General features: G+C 39.4%; 1 protein-coding gene across 1 annotated transcript; it reads left to right on the forward strand.

The window, feature by feature from the left end:
• Positions 1 to 7945: 7945 nt before the first annotated feature.
• On the forward strand, positions 7946 to 19043 carry LOC145500951 (uncharacterized). Its single transcript, XM_081480520.1, has 6 exons — positions 7946 to 8370; positions 11359 to 11752; positions 12221 to 13003; positions 13534 to 14622; positions 15024 to 15254; positions 16072 to 19043. Exons 1-6 carry the CDS (start codon positions 8253 to 8255, stop codon positions 17345 to 17347), a joined length of 3891 nt encoding a protein of 1296 aa, XP_081336646.1. The 5' UTR covers positions 7946 to 8252; the 3' UTR covers positions 17348 to 19043.
• The last annotated feature ends 727 nt before the right edge of the window (positions 19044 to 19770 follow it).

A 19770-nucleotide genomic window follows, 5' to 3' on the forward strand; every position in this document is an offset into this window, starting at 1 on the left:
ATTGCCACTTTATTAGATCCATTTTGAAATCGCACAATTTTATCGCCTTAAATTTTAGATTTTTGGTGTATTGTTCCAGTAGCCGGTTTGTTAAAAAAAGCGGAACCGGAAACGCCTTTACGTCTAATTTAGTATGCAAAACGATGTCATGTGACGAAAACTCATTCGAGCATGATTTACTAGAAACAAAATCATCCGGCTTTCTTCCACGAATTTCAGGGAGAACTATTTCGCCTTTGTTGAGAACCTAGACATTCTCAAATTGTCATTTGAGGAATCAGTGTCTCTTGAATCCGACCTGGCACTTGATGAGATAAAAAAAACAAACAAACAAACAACAAATCTCCTGGGGAGGATGGCTTTTCCAAAGAATTTTATGAAACATTCTTTGACGTAATTGGCGTACATCTCCTAAATTCATGTAATGAAGCTTTTACCAAAGAGCAACTGTCAATATCTCATAGGCGTGGCGTTATTTGATTGATATCAAAAGACGACGCCTGCCTTATTGAGCTGTCCAATTGGCGACCGCTAACCCTCTTAAACGTCGATTACAAAATTTTGGCTAAAGCAATTGGCCAAAAAATTTAGTCAGTACTATCTTCGACTATATATTCTGATCAAACAGGCTTCATTAAAGATATATTCATTGACCAAAATGTTCAGCTTTTAAATGATATTATGGAATATACAGAGGCTAAAAAACTCCCAAGCATCTTATTTTTTATTGATTTTCGTAAGGCCTTCGACAACACTGAATGGAATTTTATCCACGAGTGTATTGAATTGTACAACTTTGGTCCAAATATTAGAAAATGGATATCCATTCTTTGTAATAATGTTGAAAGTGGCGTCATGAATGCGGTTTTCATGACTAATTACTTCAAAGTCTCTCCAGGTGTCCGTAAAAGGTGTCATCTGAGTCCTCTTTTGTTTGTGTTAGCAGTTGAAATGCTCCTCAAAATACAAGAAAACCAACTCTGCCGGGGCATCGAACTCCCAAGTGGACAAAATGCTAAGATCTCACAGTTTGTGGATGATACAACCCTGATTCTTGAAGGTACCACGTCACTTACTGTTATAAAAGCGCTACGTCTCAGTTGGATAACAAATATGACACCTGGACGGCAATCCCTAATTACTACTTCGATAAACATGATGGACTCCTTTTTCGTCTAAACTGTAACTACATTGTCCAGAAACTAGACAGAAAAATTCCCCTCTTTTATCGAGAACTCCATGATTACTTTCAAGTACAAATAATGAGAATGATCTTGAATAAATAATGAGAAGTATCTTGAATGTCAGCCTAACCTCGCTACCCTGCTTTCTCAATTTACCAACACCAAACAGCATCTCTCTCTGATAGACAGACAACGGATTTGTGCCTTCTTCTGTTATATGCAAAGCAGCACCTTTATTCTTCCAAAACAGTGCCAGAAAAAACAAGATACTTCTGAATTCATATCCAAATTTATTATCCAGCTTGAAACAGACAAATGTACTTGACTATGTTGTCCTTTCCCCGAGCTATATACATTTTTACAAAGCTAGAGAGACATATTGTTTGTAATATTTATTATCGTAAACATTATCTACTATCTAATATTAAGAATATTAACACCCCTCTTTTATTTGCACTACTTCTGTAATTTGTTGCAATATTGTAGTAAGTTTGTATCAACAAAATAAACTATTATTTGAAAAATAAATATATATATATGTATATAAATAATCTTCCACCTTCCGAAATGATGACGAGGTTTAAATGAACTGGAAAAAGAGCTGTGCCTCCAATGACCTCTAATTGTTTTTTTTTTTTTCTTTTTTCAGTCAAATCCTCGAAAGGTAAAAGAACTTTAATATGACTATCACTTTTTCAAAGCTATGTCAAAGCACGAAAATTTAGCAGTGCTAGCTAAAAGCAAAAAAGAGTGCAAACTTGAGTCGAATTAATTAATTAAAACTGAAAAAAAAAAAAAAATTAAGATATCTCGTGATGATTTTACTTGTTTCCTTCAAATTCTCAAAAATATAGCTTTCTCTCCAACCGTTAATTAAACTTAGTTTGAGTTCCTGATAAAAATATCTTTTATAGTTAAAGAAAGGAACAAACTACTAGAGTTTACAGAGTCCGACTTGTGACTGGATGACTGGAGCAACAAATTGCAGACTTTTGTCTACAAGTTGTTCTACATTACATTCCAGAAGCTCTGTCCCATCAAACTGTTGGATGGTTTCCATTAGCTTCGTACTAAATTACGTTTATTAAAAAAGAAGAAAACTAGACTGAAAAGTACGACTGTACGAATAATTCCGACTAGCTTTCATAAGTAAATGTCGTTCTTATTAGAAGAAGTGGAATTCAAAGGTGACATTGTAAACATAAAACTGAGGAGGAAACATCCCAAGCTGCATGTATTCCAGTTACATGTAGGGAGAATTTTAAACTCAACTTTCCGAGAATTCTATGATATTTTAAAAAATCGCACAAATTAAATGGTGCTCTCATAACATGATTTTGAGTGAATAAGGTTAAGATTTCTTGTTTTTGATAAATAGGTTAGGCCTCATTTTATTTTTAAAACGTAGGACAAATTATTATAACTTTTTGGTAAAATATAGAAAAAAAATTTGAAGTAAGCCATTTTGAATGACGTTATTGACCACAATCGGTGCTTTTATCGAATAAACGAAGATTAAATTTTAGAGGATCCAGAGGGCCTAACAACACAGTCAGTCGAGACTAAGTCTCTTCCAATTTCTGATGTATCGAGTGCCCTTCTTAACGGGGTTTTCCGTCTTAAATCATTTTTTTCCTAACTCGCAAAATGTAGAAATTCGTAATAACCAAGTTGCTATTAAATATTTTTTAAGATAAACATGCATAAAATCATGGCCTTAATTGTTATTGAAATTTTGATTGCAGTCAGTTTTCAATTCGATATTTCTTATAAAAGTCTCTCTTTTGAGTCTGAAACTGCATAACCGAACCGTATGATATGAAAGACACTTTGTGTGATATTCATCCACATCGATATTACTTTATTATAGAAAAACAAATTGAAGGAGAAATGAGCTTCAGCATGCGTCGGCTATCCAACGTCGCTGATGCTATCTTAAAGAATGAAAACTACAATAAATATCAAGAGACATAGTCTCTTGTACATATGTGAAGTGCACGTCTGGTTTGCTCCAATGGCTTTGACGTCACATAGCTCAGTCTTACATCGGCACGATATCTTGATGGTAAGGGTTCGTGTTCCTTCAAGGACCTAAGTGGGTCTTACTCATGCATAGTCAATACACGACCATTAAGTATTACAGCAATACCACGCCCTTAACAATCGTGTTTAAAATACAATTAACAGAACTGCGATGGTTTAAATCCCTTATCAGGAAGGATTGTGCTTGTTAGGCAAATCCAAATTCAATTCGAATGATTTTGTCTTACTTTGTTCATGTTCATTCTTATTTTAAGTATGACAGTGGACGCTTATCGCGTAAGAGATTACGTTGCCTTGTTACCCTAGCTTTATTATTTTTTTCCTTGTGGTATTTCATGATCTGGCATCACTCTCACACATCATGGGTTAATTCCCGTAGTCAGTGCCATTTATGCCAAAAGAGATATTGTATAGTAGTAATTTCAAGTGTGTAGACAAAATTGTTTCTGGTTATATTATGTTGCTTTTTTTGAGTGGATAGGAAATCAAAATGACGGTAGCCACTTGTCGTTTATATCACGCAATCTTTCGTTGTACTGAACTGCCCTAGTTAAGAATATTTCATATTTTTAACAACGTGTGAGAATTAACTGACGTTTTGTGGCAAAAGCGTAGTACATCTTAAAATCCATTGCTAATTTTTTTTTTTAAATTTTTTTTTGATTGAATTGCTAACCCAAACCGTGGGCAAAACTGGTTGGAATCGTTGCTACAAATGAGAAAAATATCATTCACTCACATAAAAGCTTTGCAGATATCTTGAACCATATATAATATGAGAGAAAAAGCACATGAAATTGAAAATATTTATTATTATACCAACACCTTCGTTTGTACACAGGTGGAATGATTTGAAAATTAATCATTGAATAAAAACAGAAGTATATTTCCAAGATTTGATACTGTTTCTGTTTAAGTTAAATTTCATCTATTTTTCAGTTCTTCGGCCTACTACTGAAGCTCTAGAAAATTACGGGAGGATATAATGTTTTCGTTTTGAATTCTGTGCCTTTCATAGACAATTTTTTTAAACCCAGAACAGGGAAAAAGACTGTTAAGGAATCCGGTAGGACAATTATGCATTTCAGCGCAGTGGAATTAAGGCATTCATCAGCAAAAATCGTGTTGGAAAAACATTGCGTTTCTCATTCTGAAAACATAATATTGAAGTTACCCAGTAAAAAAAATCACTGAATATAAATTATGAAACAAACACCACCAGAATCTGAAATGCAGAAATTTGTCATGTCATCACTTCAAATGAAACAACTAAGTGCTTTTAAATTCTTTTGGCTATATTCTGCGGGCTTTAAAAATCTAGTGCGTGAGGCAAAGCATGCATAATTAGCCGGGTGACAACAGGCAATCTTGAATTGAGTATTCAATCCATTTGTTTCAAAAGCTTCTGTCAAATTGCTTTACGTGCATAATAAAAGAACAAGAGACATTTTTCGCTGTGTTGGTGATGGAGACACAATATAGAACTTAATGAAATTAGAATAAACTACAATTCTTCATTTTCGCTGCTAATTCCAGACTTTTCAGTCGTTAACATCTCGTTAAACCATTATGGGAGTCGAAAGGATCACAAATTAGGTAAAATATTCCCTTTTTATGCGTCTGTCACTTGTTGTTAAGGTGAAAGTACTTTAATGAAGAATTTGAAATGCTTAATATCACCAACATTTGATTTTAGCCTGCCTCAGTCAGGGGCATGTCACCAAACAAGCAGTAACGTAGTTGCGATGTCTATATGACAAGGCATTCCCGTTCTAAGAGCTTGTTTGCATTCAGTTCTAAAACCGAAAATAACAGACGCAAATTACCATATAAATATTCTCTTTCAACTCTTGCGTGTATCAAGAAATTGCCTGCCCAAGGTGGTACTATCAATAGAGTTCAGTTGATTATTCATTTGATTTTAGCTCGCGTGCTGATCAGTTTGCACTGTGATGTACCAAACCACGTTCATTTTATCTGATCCTGTGGTACATTTATGATACTTAATTTTAATTTCTTAAATTGTTATTATTTTTTCTTGGATCACAGACACTTTCTAAACCCTTTTCTTGCTGCTTACTTTAAACATTAACTAACCCATGTCTTAACTAGTGATCTACATGTCGAACTAACGTGATTGCTTCGTGGACAGTTCACTTTAAGCCCCTTTCACACTTCGCCGGAGGAATTTGAAGACTTTGAAAACGCAACTTTATTTCTACGGTTACGCCTACCGTATACACTAATCCGCCACGAAAACGGAGATTTTCGAAAACGCCATTCAAACCAGAGGAATCTGAACACGCCGGTTTTGCGTTTTAGTGTATTTTAAAAACGGAGCCGGCGTTTCGAGGGCGATGACATCTCGATAACAATGTGATATTTTCCTGTCTGAGTTTTGTTCAACCACAAATCCAGAATGACTGCGTATTGTTGAATGTTCAAACTTTTTCCTCCGGCACAGTGTGGACGGAAAACATTTGATGCGGAGTGAAATCTCCGTCTTCAAATTCCTGCGGCGTAGTGTGGACGGAACGTTTCAAACTTGGGGCAGATTTTGATTATAAAGTGACTTTTGTTTCGATTAACACCGTATGCTCGTCGCAGCGAATCTTCTAAAACTTTGATGCACCAAGCCTGCACACTGAATTTTAAGCCAAATATTCGTAATATTGATCAATCTCGAAGCAGTGGACCCAAAAATTCATTAGCGTAGTTTTCCCACTCGAATCGACTTTTACACCCAACTGTGAATATATTAGACCCGTTCAGACTATGCAATATTCCTTTCATGATTGTTCGCCAACGTTGGAAGTTGAAAAGTTTCTGCAAATACATTTCAAAAGTAATATGCTCTAAAAGAAACGTTCTCAAAGGGTGAAAAAGACACAAAGGATATTGAATGGTTTGATTAACAATGAAAAGAGTTTATTAAGCAAGTCCCAGCTAATGTCTCTTTTGGTATTTAATTTTAATTCTGACCTTTCTTCCTTCAAATCACAAAAAACAGGGCTACTTTATAATAATAGTGATGGTAAAGCTAACATCAACGTGAACGCCCGGGAAAGTTCCTCTCTTCTTGTCCTAACACTCTATAAAACGCAAAGAACACAGCATGCACAAAGATGGGAAAACACACCCAGAACATCTGTCTAATGATTTTCTTTTCACTTGCGTGCGTTTTGTGGTATGACTCAGATAAAACTTGAAACCGGTTTATTTTAACCATGATCTGACCATCCAGTCTGGTCTTTAAGAAATTTGAATCAATATTAAACCTCAGACAAAAGCGAACCCCAGGAAGTAGTGAATTGAAAGATTCAGCGAGCTCCTATACCTAACACACCATTAAAGGCGTCGAAAGCTGCAAAAACCAAAGCTAAATAGTATAAGAAACTTTTTTAAAAGTACTTTTACACCTTCTCAAGTCGTTCATTCCAGCTTGAAACTCAATTCTTGGTTACTAAACGCTATTAAAATTTTCTGCCTAAAGAATGTGAACAACTTCCCACTTGTGATAACGTTTAAGATCCTTCAAGCAGCAGCGTAGGAACTTAATTGACCTACCATGAAATTAATAGCTGATATGTTTTGTAGCGACGACGTTATGGACTAACGAGGTACTTTATGACGTTTTTCACAATTCGACACAAAACAAACTGTAGTACTGAAGACAAAAGCGGATTTCACATGAGTCAGCAACTTAAAAATATAAACACAGGAAAAAGTGGCTGTTCTAAAGTGCTTCAACGAACTGAAAGAATTTGAAATTCAACAAAGGCTGCGGTTGCGAAAATTTATTTTTTCTTGTCCTGTTTTCTAACGCAAGTCCATTTTATAGATTTCCTCGATGGACAGCTCCAAGCCCTCTTGATAATCAAATTTTGGGCTGATGTTTCTTTTGAAGGAGAATGAGTTGAATATTATTGGATGTTATGCTAAGCAAGAGTTTTAACAATGAAAGCCGTATGAACAATGCATACATGGAAACAAGCGAGAAAGAAATATATAATAATAAGAATGTGACCACTAATAAAGTAAAAATTCTTAAGTAACAAAGTAAGTTCTTCCTCAATGATCTTGTGGTCGCTTTCTTTAACCATAAAACAGAATTTTATTATTAATTACATGCATGCTATCTAGAACTGCATTTCTGAATTTCAAAGTACTATTATTTTAACAGTCCACTATGACCGTTAATTTTCTTTGATCGCATGTGGAATGCCTACTTCTTACTTTTTCTATTTTTGATCAACTTTTCTACAGCTCCTCCAAAAGTTATCCGTGCGTGCATCCAGTCGATCAAACCAACGTAAGCTTGCCATAATCGTCGTGAAAACTCTCAAAACATTTTAGTTCCGGTGTATTTCTCACGCAAACGAATTTATTCTTTTTGTTTCTTCTATTTTCCCATACGTATTTCATCGATACTTCCTGCGTTAAGAAGCAGCATTACAACGAATATCAGCATTACAAAGAATATCAAAACTTTGAGTCACCTGAAAATAAGACTGTCCTTCAGAACATGCTGAAACTGGTTTTTAGGTTGGAAGAAAAGGAAAACATATTTTCAAGATATTTATCGGCTGTCAGCTGTCCAAGGGTCTACGTTCTTTTGATAACCAAAACGTCATTTGGGTCCCTTTTAGGTTTTTTTGGCCATTAAACGTTAGCAAATATCCTATATGTCCCATCTTAAATAGCTTATTGTTGTGTGGGTGGGTGACTAACGATATTTGCCGTGTTCGCTTGAGGAAAAAAAAATAGGTTTGACGTAGTTTTGAATAAAAACGAGTCACACACCTGCACTCATATTTAGTATGTTGCGTTGTTAAGTTGGTGCCAAGACAATTATTTCCTTATTGCTAACGTTCGTGCTTTGTATGAAACACTTAAGCTCCAAGAGGCCATTTTTCATGCCTTTGTGCGTATCTAGCGCTCATGGCCCAGGCATTTAGATATAAATACGATAGATTTTGTAACGTTTACTTGAGTCTGCAGCTAGGTGACTAAACTCAGGACAAAATGCTGGTTCCTTTGACGTTAACCATCTCTTTAGGTATCTTACTGAATGTACCAGATGTTTTCAGTACCTCCTCTGTGAGTGTGGGAAGCCAATTGATGAGTAAAAACAAAAACTTAGGTAAGAATCTTTTTCGTCATTGGACAAAGTGCAGTTGTTGAAATAACCAGGCAAGACTTGGCTTTATAGGCACAGTCATTTCTTGTTTAGCTTGATATTTGGTGAGCATTCTTTTGAGTGAGTCTTTAAAGTTAGTTTTATCTTCAAGTTTAACTGAAAGTAACGTTACAAATGTTGCCAGTACATCCTCTTTGCTTCCATTGCTCTGGTAACGTGTTACAGCCTCTATATATGGTCATTCTCCTTCCCCCCCCCCCCCCCGACCCCAACCCCCACCACATTTTCAACAGATTTCTGGATTGAAACTGAACTTACTTAATGGTTGAAAAATATTCACCAGCCCAAAACACGAATATTTAAGATTCCAGACGATGGATTAAGAGAACTCGCAAATCGATTGGATAATTTTCAAAGAAAACTGAATTTCAAAAAGCTAGGTTCCTTGCACTAGTAAATTATTTTCTAGTCTCATTTCACAAGGAATATAATCAAGCTTCTTAGTAGACTGACATTTCCCGCTGATTTTCAAAGCGTTGTATTTTTTTTTCTCGACTCGTAAATATGATTGATCTCACAACACGATATCGAGCAGAAAAAGGGAGAGGAAAATGTGAAGAAAACTGAAAATATCAGTACATCGATATAACGATGACGTTTTAAGGCCCTGCCAAAAGTGTACTTTAAGTGTCTCTTCCGTTTTTAAGAAACAGATCTATTGAGTTATAAACAAAGTTTACATGTTGAATATCAACCATTATACTGCTCAGTGTAGCTAGAACACCATGCCACCTATATCTAAATTCAATTCATCTTTGACCACGCAATTTGGTCTTCACATTTTAGGTACCATCAATAAAGGTACCTAAGATACTAAGAGCAGTATGATAAGAATGAGTTCAATCGATTGCCGTCTTTGAACTTCTCTTCAACGACCACTGATCATTTTAATTCAGGAACGTTAGAACTCAGACCGTTTGGAGGAACTCAGCCAATATAATAAAGATTACATATTGTAATTTCGTGAAGAGCAGTTAAAGCTTAATATTCAGTATATCTCGCGCTCATTAACCTTTGAGAAGGAGTAACGGTTTCTTAGCTGCCGCTTTAAAACGTTGACTTAATTCATGCTTGAATGATATAACGGACGCAAACATTTCCACGAATTTCTGTGGCTTTCACGTTTGTACTTCTAATATCGTGTCTGTACCGGACCCTTTCACGTTTATATGTTTTTTAGTAATGTCATTTAATTTCCTCACAGAGCAAGTTTGATGGCAGCGTTCTTATGAGTGACATGTCTTCGTCTAAGTTCTGCGTAGCTGCTGGCATAATTTTATTTTCTCAGCTCTCAAAAACACACTAGGATCTCTTCACGTTGGAGTTCAATGATTGATAAAGTCTAAGGGCCCCGTCCACTCTTGCCGGAGAAATTTAAAAACGCAACAGTCACCGGTCATTTTGGATTTGTGTTCGAGGAAAATTTAACTCGGGTGGAGAAGTCACGTGATTATCGTTATGCCATCGTTTTCGAAAGTTTCCTTTTTCAAAATGTTTTCCGTTCACGCTAGAACGCAAAGCCGGTGCTTCCACATCCCTCCGATTTGAATAGCCTTTTCGAATTGCTCTGTTTTCGTGACTCATTAGTATGGACGGTACTAGGCCTAACCGAAGACATAAAGCTGCGTTTTCAAATTTCGTCGTCGTGGTGTGGACGGGAATTAACTAATATTAATTCCGTTCCCGTGCATTTCTTGTGGTCATGTACATTTCTTCAAGTTCGTGTTCTTTCAAGTTGTCTTTGTTCTCGTTGCTGTTTTTCTTCGTCTTCTCCTGTTGTTTCCTTATTCTTCCAAATATCACCATACACTTGACGAAAATTAATTAATCAAAGCTGTCAAGACTATTCAAGGCTATCAAAAACTTGTAAAGGTTCAAAAATAATTTGAAGTTTAAAAAAGGAAGATGACTCAACACGAAATCTTCGCGTCTTGTCCCGCACGACGGTCTAAAATAGGCCGCTGATAAAATCCTTCAACCATGGACTGTGAACAGTAACGATGTACTAATAATATTTAAAGAAATTTAAGTAAACTACCTATCAAAGTAATAGTGCTTCATCATGGTCAACACGCCTTGACCAAATTATAACAATGAAAAGACCAATATTGGTTATTGTCTCTGTATTTCGCGGTAAATGTATTTCTTTAGTGTTGATCTCTTGTACCCGCCCAAGAATTTTATAACGCGTGTCCAGTGAACAGTTTACATCTTGTCTTGTTAGGCTGCATATAAATGGACTAAATATTAAACAAAAGCTTGATGGACTTATGAACAATATAAATGTATGTTTACGCTGATTTACGAATTAAGGTCAATATTATTTATAGCTGGCTATAGAAATTTTGATAGCAAAGCTCTTAACAATCGGTTTGAATGAGGTATTATCAATGAAATGTCAAAGGAAGACACTATATACTCATGGCTGCAGTGATAATTAAGCAAAGTAGATTGCAAATTTACCTGTTAAATTTGCAAAGTAAGGTTACATTTGATTTTTGATTTGTCGGTAAGCAATTTTATGCTTTCATAGTTTGCAAAACTGCAATTTGTCTTGAATTTGACTCGCGTTCCAAAGGAAACTTAATGTTTGCTCTCATCACGAACTTAAATTGAAGTCTTGTAACAAACGTGCAAATCAGTTGAATATTGTCTTGTCGCTTACATAGTGAAGTTCCAACATAGGTCCCGCCCCTATTTCTGGTTAAATACCTCCATCACAACCCAATCGGAATCTTTAGGAGTAACATTCGTAACTTGCCATTTTCTGTCTTTTTATATTTAGCATCTTTTCGTCAATTTTAAAACTATCCCGTTCCCTGCCTGTCAAAATGAGCAAATCCCGTTCCCGCAAATCCCGCATCCCGTCAAACCTGTGTTAGACCCTCCATATTTCCGTAATTGTATACTGAAATTTGCTTGTTTCTCTAGACTTCTTCTTCAAATGCTGTGAAGGCCACGTTGTGAGACGTGTCGGTGGTAGCCATGCTAAGTGCTGCGGCACACACACCTACGATTCCCGCTTCTTCTTCTGCTATCAAAGACATATCTACCCTCTCTGCCGCAAGCTGACCTACAACCCAACGACCCAGCAGTGCTGCACTGGTGTAGTCAACCCTCGAATAGGCGGCGGCCACAGCTCCTGTTGCCACACCAAGAGTTACGATGGCCGCGTTAACTTTTGTTACGAGAAGAAAGTGTATGGAAGGTGTCAGAGCAGATCGTACAACCCTAACTCCTTCATTTGCTGCGAAAATAAGATCAGACCCCACTTTGGCGGACTGGACACGAAATGCTGTCAAGACAGAAGTTATGATAGCAGAAGGTAGGTGACAACACTTTGATGGAGCTCTCTAACAGAAGCTTGTAGCTGTCCGAGTTTTGTTTACTAATTAAATGAGATCGACAATCAAATTAACATAAAGTCTATCAAGGTAAATATTTTCTGAAATCATTTCATAAAGTTCATTTTGAAGAGAACGTCAGTTCTGTCTGCTCACAGATTTTTTTTCATGTGGATGTAGATACCTTGGTTTCTTTTTGACATTTTCATTAACTGCGTGGAAATTTGCCACAAACTCAGACGGTAAATCCAAAATATACATTTTAAAAAGTGCCATGCTCGAAAACCATAAACTGACCTAACACTTTTTTCATGACAACCTTGTCGTATGAATTATTCACTAAATTAAATGGATTGGTGATACGTTTTTTTTTTTCCAAATAAAATGTGACAGGCGACAATTTCTTTAATACTGTCATGTTAATCGTTTTTCTCTGTACGATTCAACAGGTATTTTTGCTTCAATAAACAAATCTATCCGCAGTGTTTCAAGAAAACGTACAATCCTTCATCGTACATCTGTTGCCAGAACAACTTCTACCAGCGCCCCGGTGGCAAACATGCGCGGTGCTGCGAGAAAAAGGCTTACGACTCGTCCCTCAACTTCTGCTACAAAGGCACCATCATTCGCAAGTGCGGTAGCAGAGTGTACGACCCTACACACTTCCTCTGCTGCAGTGGGCACATGAATCCACAATACGGTGTAAAACAAGGACAATGCTGCGGAATTAAGAGCTATGATTCGCGACACTTCTTCTGCCATGCCAAAAAGATCTACAAGAAGTGCGGAGGAAGTGTGTACAATATCCAGTCGTCATTCTGTTGTAACAACTTGGTCGCGTCTCGGAGTAGTTACGGTAGCTATGCCGGCTGTTGTTATAACCGTACCTATGACTCGCGCTCTGAGTTTTGCTTCAGCAGCAAAGTGCACAAGAAATGCGGACTGATGCCTTATAATCCCGTCAAGAATCTTTGCTGTTCCAAACGCGTGGTGCCCAGGATTGGTGGAAGCTATACTGCATGTTGTGTCGCACGAAGCTATGATTCACGCCAATACTTCTGCTACGGAAGCAAAATCATTTCTTTGTGCGGGAAGAAGCGTTACAACCCAGTTGGCGAGATCTGCTGTGATTCCGTGATTGCTAAGCGCAGGGGTGGGTTGTATGCGAAGTGCTGCGGTAAAAACAGCTACGACCAGCTATCGGCCTTTTGCTACGAAAAAACTGTTCACAGGTAAGTACATGAACGTCTTGTAGATGAAAAGATAAATTAATCACTCTTTTTAAATCCATAACAAAGAGAAAATGGCCTACGAACTTTTCCTAGAAATTCCACGTGCTCTATGACCATCAAAATTAGATTCAACTCAACTCAAATCATATCAAACGAGGTTCAGATGCAATTTCGAACTAAAGTTTTCTCTTGCTCAGATACTACAGTTGTTTATGTCGTAAGTTGCACAAATTAAAATTTTTGCAGTTTCAAACTGCCTTGTAAATTCCAAATTCCATTTTAAATTCCGTACGCGAGTATAGCAATTCGATTTAATATAGGTTAAGCCATAATATGCGGATCGGGCTCACACTTGCTTGAGCATTTTAAAACTCACTTCCATGTTTGCTCAAAGCTTTATGAATTCGACTCTAAGTTTGATTTTTTTATTAGTACTCCACTAAGGAACAAAATGATTCGTCGTATGACTTCAAATTTCAGTTCTCGTTGAGTAAATTCATAATCGTTATCAAAACTTTTTGCTTAAACAGCAAATGTGGAAAGAATCGTTACAACCCCACTCGTCAACACTGCTGCGTTGGGCGAGTCGTTCCTCGAGTTGGCGGCCACGGTGCCAAGTGCTGCGGTGCAAACAGCTACGACTCCGCGTCGTACTTCTGCTACGGTGGGCGCGTCTTACGAAAGTGTAACGCCAGCAGCTACAACCCCACCAGTCACCTCTGCTGTAACGGTTACGTGGTTCCCCGATTGGGTGGGCCTGCTGCCCGTTGCTGTTCACGCTACAGTTACAGCTCACTGACGCACTTCTGCCATTCAAACAAGGTGTATGCATTATGTGGAAAGATCGAGTACAATCCTTATAGCTTCATGTGCTGCAACGGGTACGTGACATCCCGAGTCGGAGGCAGTAAGGCCAAGTGTTGTGGTTATCTGAGCTATGACGAGACCAGTTACTTCTGCCTTAAATCCAAAGTATATCCACTCTGCCAAAGGAGGAGCTACAACCCAAGCGTGACAGTCTGTTGCCTTGGCACCCAGCAACCACGCATTGGAGGGCTGGCATCCAAGTGCTGCGCTAATGTCTCATACGATTCTCGCATCAACTTCTGTTACAATAAAGTGGTTTATGGTCGCTGCCGGCAACAAGAGTACAATCCCGGCACACATCAGTGCTGTAGTGAGTATCTGGTAGAACGCGCTGGTTCAAATTCCCGTTGCTGTGGTCAAAAGAGTTACCACCCTGACAAGTTCTTCTGCAGCCATAATAAACTGTATGCTCTGTGTGCACACAGCTCATACAACCCTCTAGGGGACCTCTGTTGTGCCGGTTCCTCCATACCGCTCGGCAAAGTTCCTCTGCGGTATGCCAGTTGTTGCGCCAAGTCGGTGTACAACACCCAGTCGTACTTCTGTTTCCAAGATGTGGTGTATCTCAAATGCGGAAGCCAGGCTTATGATCCTCGCAGCCAATCTTGTTGTAACGGAAAAGTCTTGCATTTGGTGGGTGGTCAATACTCCAGATGCTGTGGATCAGTCAACTACGATTCAAAGGATTACTTCTGCTACAACAACAAGACGGTTATACACAAGTGTGGCAACAAAATATACAATCCTGCCAGGTAAGGATAGAGCAGTAGCTGATACTGGCCTGTTATAGCATTGCAAAACCCAAGAAAGAAAAGCACCTTAATACGTTTTAGCTGGTCGATATGCTTAACAGGCAATCAAAGGCCAATTTTAAACCAACACTGCCCATCAAATTATATTAAAAAGAAAGAATATGTACTGGAGGTTCGTTTTGGTGAACATTTGAATTTTCTTTTCAGAAAATTGGTCTTACTTCAGCGTTTGTTGTCCAATTTAACATGCAAAACAAACAACGAAGCCAAAAAAAAAAAAAAAAAAAAGAACAGCAGCAACACCAACAAAACGATAAACCGTAGCTATGACGAAGTGGTTAGTTTAAAATACTAAGAAAATTATGTTTCTTATAAGTGTTCCCGCTCTTTTTATCTTCTAGTGAACAATGTTGTGCCGGTAAAATTGGCCGTAGTTATGGAGCAAGATATTCCGACTGCTGTGGAAGCCTAGCATATAACTCACACGACTCATTCTGCCATGGAGGCTCAATCTATCAGCGGTGTAACTACAAAAGCTATGATCCTGTCTCGTTCATGTGTTGCAACAAAGAATTAGTGCTGCGTGCTGGAGGAAAGGACACGAAATGCTGTGGCAAAAAGAGTTATAATAGGTGAGGTGTTATGGGTCTGGAGAATGCAATGTTGCCTTTAATCGAATTTTGCTGTACCGATCACCACTAGAAATACCAACATATGGTAAAACGCTTAATTCAGCCAAGCACTTTCGAGTTAGCTGGCATTTACAAACCGACGTTTGGACCCTATAGAGCGGGATTGATCACAAATGTCCAAAGGGTACTACTGTTAGAGTTTGTATGGAGCTCTGTAGGAGTTTGTCCAGATTTGAAATATTCGATCAAAAACTCTGATAAAATATCTAGTACGTCTTTCCTTTAAAATAAAAAGCCACAAGAAAGTAAAACCGTAAACTGGTTTTCTAACATTTCTATATACATTCGAACGAGTTTGGGTTTTAACAGTCTGACGCGAAGTAGAGAGAGAAAACTCCATACAAACTATTATAGCACACTCTGGTTATCTGTGTTTACATTTTTGTATGGTTTAACACAGGAATTATTAATACATTAAAACCAGGGCGTAACCTAGTTCTACTTTTGTCTTTGTGTGGGTTCAAATCTTTAACGTTGAAATGGTTCAATCCCTCTTTTTTCTACATGTACTTCAATGAATTCATTTAATTAATAGCCCACAATGCAAACTACTGGGTTACCGGTAATTGTGTCAGCTATTAAAGTGTTTTATTTATTTATTTTATTTAATTGACTGTTAATTACGAGTCGGGTTTTCTGTACAATCGAAGCTTCCATAACGTCTCCAAATTACATAACGCAATCCCTTGATATTGTATGGGTAACACAGTCATTTATATATTCCAATTTGTTTCTTCCCTTCTTAACTATGTAACAGCCGCCAATTCTTTTGCCACAACGACACGATCATCCACCTGTGTGGTAGCAGCGCCTATGATCCGACCAAGTCCACCTGCTGTGGCGGTAGCCTGGCAGTTTACGGTCGCGTTCCCGCAGCCCATGCCAAATGCTGCATCAGCTATCTGTACGACGGCAGAAGTCATTTTTGCCACGGCGGCAAGACGTACCTGAAGTGCGGCGCCGCAGCGTACACGCCGGATACCTCGCAGTGCTGTGACGGTTCAGTTGTTCTACAGAAAGGAGGGGCGCTTTCACAGTGCTGTGGTAAAGAAAGCTACAATTCTTACTCGCACTTCTGCTTCCAAGGAAAGATCACTCCTAAATGTGGAAATAGCTCGTATGGACTTACATCACACCTGTGTTGTGCTGGATACGTTCAGCCTCGTACCGGGGGAAACTACGCTCGGTGCTGCTCGGCTGAAAGCTACGACAGCTCCAAGTCTTTCTGTTTCGGTGGCAAGATATACCAGCGTTGCGGAGGCCACGATTACAATCCTACCTCCTTCATCTGCTGTGGAAACATGCCGGTGACCCGTGACGGTGGTCTTACTGCGCAATGCTGTGGAGTGAAGAGTTACGATTCCCGGTATTACTTTTGCGAGCAAAGGAAGATTTACACCCTATGCGACAAGAAGAAGTATGACCCATCGAAGTTTAAATGCTGCGATAACTCGCTTAATCCGCGGTTTGGAGGAAACCAGACAGATTGCTGTGGCAAGCGAGCGTATGCCAGTGACCGCTTCTTCTGCACCGGTGGCCAGGTTGTCCCCCTTTGTAATTACGCTCGCTATGACCTGAACACTCAAAAGTGCTGTGGCAATACCCTGACACCCAAGCAAGGAGGACAGCATGCCAAATGCTGCGCCAGAGAAAGCTACGACTCCAGCCGCTACTTCTGCTACAATGACACTGTGGTGACTCTGTGTGGAGGAGCCAGGCCATACAACCTTGCCAGCTCCCTGTGCTGCAATGGTACGGTACAACAGCGGGTGGGTGGTAAAGATGCCAAATGCTGTGGCCCGAGCCCGTACAACTCTCAGTCTCATTTCTGCAGCGGTAACCAGGTGTATACCAAGTGCGCAGGCGCACCGTACGATCCATACACGGGTATCTGCTGTGGTTCAAAGCTCAATCCTCGCCCATATGGTGCAGTGCTGAAATGTTGTGCGAACAACGCCTATGACCCGTCCATATTTGTCTGCCTTTGGGGAACAAAAATTGCACCAAAGTATGACAAGGCCGGATACCAGTGATAGATTTTTTTTTTTGTTTTTATAAATTCACGATTGCCATTTAGGCATGAACTTAGCACAGCCTATAGGACCATATAGTTTTACTGTATTACAAGAAAACGCACTCAGAGATAGCATTTACTTATGACACGAATAGTTAGGTGCATTAATAATGGCGTGAAATGTTAGCTGCCGTTTTCAATTTCGTAAATAAAATTTCAAATTTGTGACTTGGCCTAGTTACTGTTTACAGAGGATCTGACTGGGTGGTATAAAGTCAGCTCAAATAATTGCTAGGTCTCTTCTCTCAGTTTTCTGTTATTGTTGCGATTCTTGTCAGCTTACCGAAAAACTTCACCATTGGAGTTTTTCGGCGGTTGAGCTCCACGGCGTGCGACGTCAGCCACGATGTGCGATACGCGAGCGTGAAAGTGAGCGCTCCGCGAGACTTACCTTTTTCACCTTCATGCTCCGGCTCTGCCTTGTTAAACCGTTTGTTATGCAGGCTACTGCCGCGAAAGCTTATTGTAGCTACCCCAGATATTAGACACGTTTTAATTTTCCAGAGATCTGAGATAGCTTTGTAACTAGCGAGCAGTCTTCTATGTAGAGGGCCTCACACGTGAGCGTTGAAGACGCGAGAAGCGAAACGAGCAGGCCGGAAATCTCCCACTCGAGTTTACATGCCGCCTCGCTTTCGAGGCTTAATCACTCTCGTGCGAGAACCTCATAAGCGGGCTTGTTTCGAGATCAACACATACTTTGTAGCTGTAAAACAGTCATAAAATGTACCGTGTTGGGGGAGTATTACCCGGGGGGGGGGTAATCCCTTATATGGGCTGTATGGGTATGTGCGGCCCCAAAGGGTAGGGTTTTGCAGCCGTTTTGGCCATAAATGGGGTATCGATTTTGACCATTTTGGTCTTAAATAGGGTATTGTTTTAGCACTCTAGACTTGAACCGGGTTTGTTTCTTGGAAGAAGCTACCTTTTCATCATTATCAATAAGACCATCAACAAAAGCCCTTCATAACTTATGTTTAGGGCAACTGTTCTAGCCGCAACGATAACAAATAAGGCATAGAATTTGTTTGGTCAGGGCATACATAGGGTAGCAAAATCGCAGATTTTGGTTATAAATAGCGTAAGGGTTTTGGGAAGTCGATTGCCCATCCCCACCCAACTTTTCTGGGAGTACTCCCCCCCCCCCCCCCGGGCAGTATTAGGAGAGATTCTGAGCGCGGAGATCTTAAGTCGTAGGCGGGAGAAGGAGCGTGCGCAAATTCGTACGTGTGAGTGGCGCTTCGCGCGACAGAAGACCCAAGGAGACTGACAAAACAACATGTTTAACATTAGCCTTTGTCATATTATTTTGTTACCAAGTCCACTCTAAACACTAAGTCACATAAATAAGTGTTATCTCATCGTAAAATAATGTCAAATCTCCAAAATTCAATTTGGCCACGTATCTTGACGCAATCGTACGTCTCGTTCTATCGAGACCGAGAACAATGCATGGATCAATACATGCAATGTAAAGAAGAAGTTTGTTATTTCTGTACGAATCAATCGATGTATCGCGTCTGACTCAACGATACGAAATGAGTACAAATTACGAACTGGTCATGGGATTATTATAACTTTAATTCCGATCGGCTTCTTCTTCTAGAGCCCATAAGCGGGGGCACAGGAACTAAAACGCTTATTAGAGCGGGGAGGAACAGGGTGAGGGGGGAGGGGGAGGGGGAGGGGGAGGGGGAGGGGGTGGTAAATCCCCCTTTTCCCTACTTTTTGAGCCAATTTTTTTCCTCCTCCATACTTTAAATATACCATAAAATTATTTCCCATCCAGGTCCATCCAGCTCTCCCTACTCCCAGCATTTCCTTTTCTACACTCCCCTTTACTCCCCCCCTATTCTGTTCCTCCCCACTCTTATTTCAAGCGTTCGATGGATACGAGCCGATGAAAAGATCAAAATCGGCCATTTCCGAGTTACCCTGTGCCTCTGTTTCAGAACGAGTCATCAGGCAAAACCTTCTCATATGAAAATGAGTTGGATTTGCCTTAAAACAAACCTGTAGGAGGAACACATTATGATATGAATGGCTTTGCATGACGACTCACTTTAACACAGAGGGAAAAGGTAACTAATGGCCTATTATTATATGGCCAGCTCCGTGAGCGGGCAAGATGAATCAAATTCTGCGCCGTGATCGGCTACCCAAGCGGGCAAGATGGGGCTGTCTTGCCTGCTCGGGTTTACCCGCCGCGTCCCGCAAGAGAAATTTGGCCGAAGGCCATATAATAAATCCTTTATTGACCAAGCTTGCTCGGTCAAGATGGCTGGATATTGGCCTCGTTCTTTTTTTGCGAGTTTATGGACCTCGACTCCGTCTCGGTCAATGAACACACAAAAAAAGAACTTGACCAATATCCAGCCATAT

This window comes from Orbicella franksi, chromosome 10 (assembly GCF_964199315.1).
Source record: "Orbicella franksi chromosome 10, jaOrbFran1.1, whole genome shotgun sequence".
NCBI classification, from domain to species: domain Eukaryota; kingdom Metazoa; phylum Cnidaria; class Anthozoa; order Scleractinia; family Merulinidae; genus Orbicella; species Orbicella franksi.

Bases quoted from the DNA above. Each gene is read 5' to 3' on its own strand.
- LOC145500951 (XM_081480520.1), top strand. From the start codon at position 8,253: ATGCTGGTTCCTTTGACGTTAACCATCTCTTTAGGTATCTTACTGAAT. The intron at 11,753-12,220 runs GTAGGTGACAAC...ACGATTCAACAG, and splicing joins AGAAGTTATGATAGCAGAAG to GTATTTTTGCTTCAATAAAC. The intron at 15,255-16,071 runs GTGAGGTGTTAT...ACTATGTAACAG, and splicing joins GGCAAAAAGAGTTATAATAG to CCGCCAATTCTTTTGCCACA.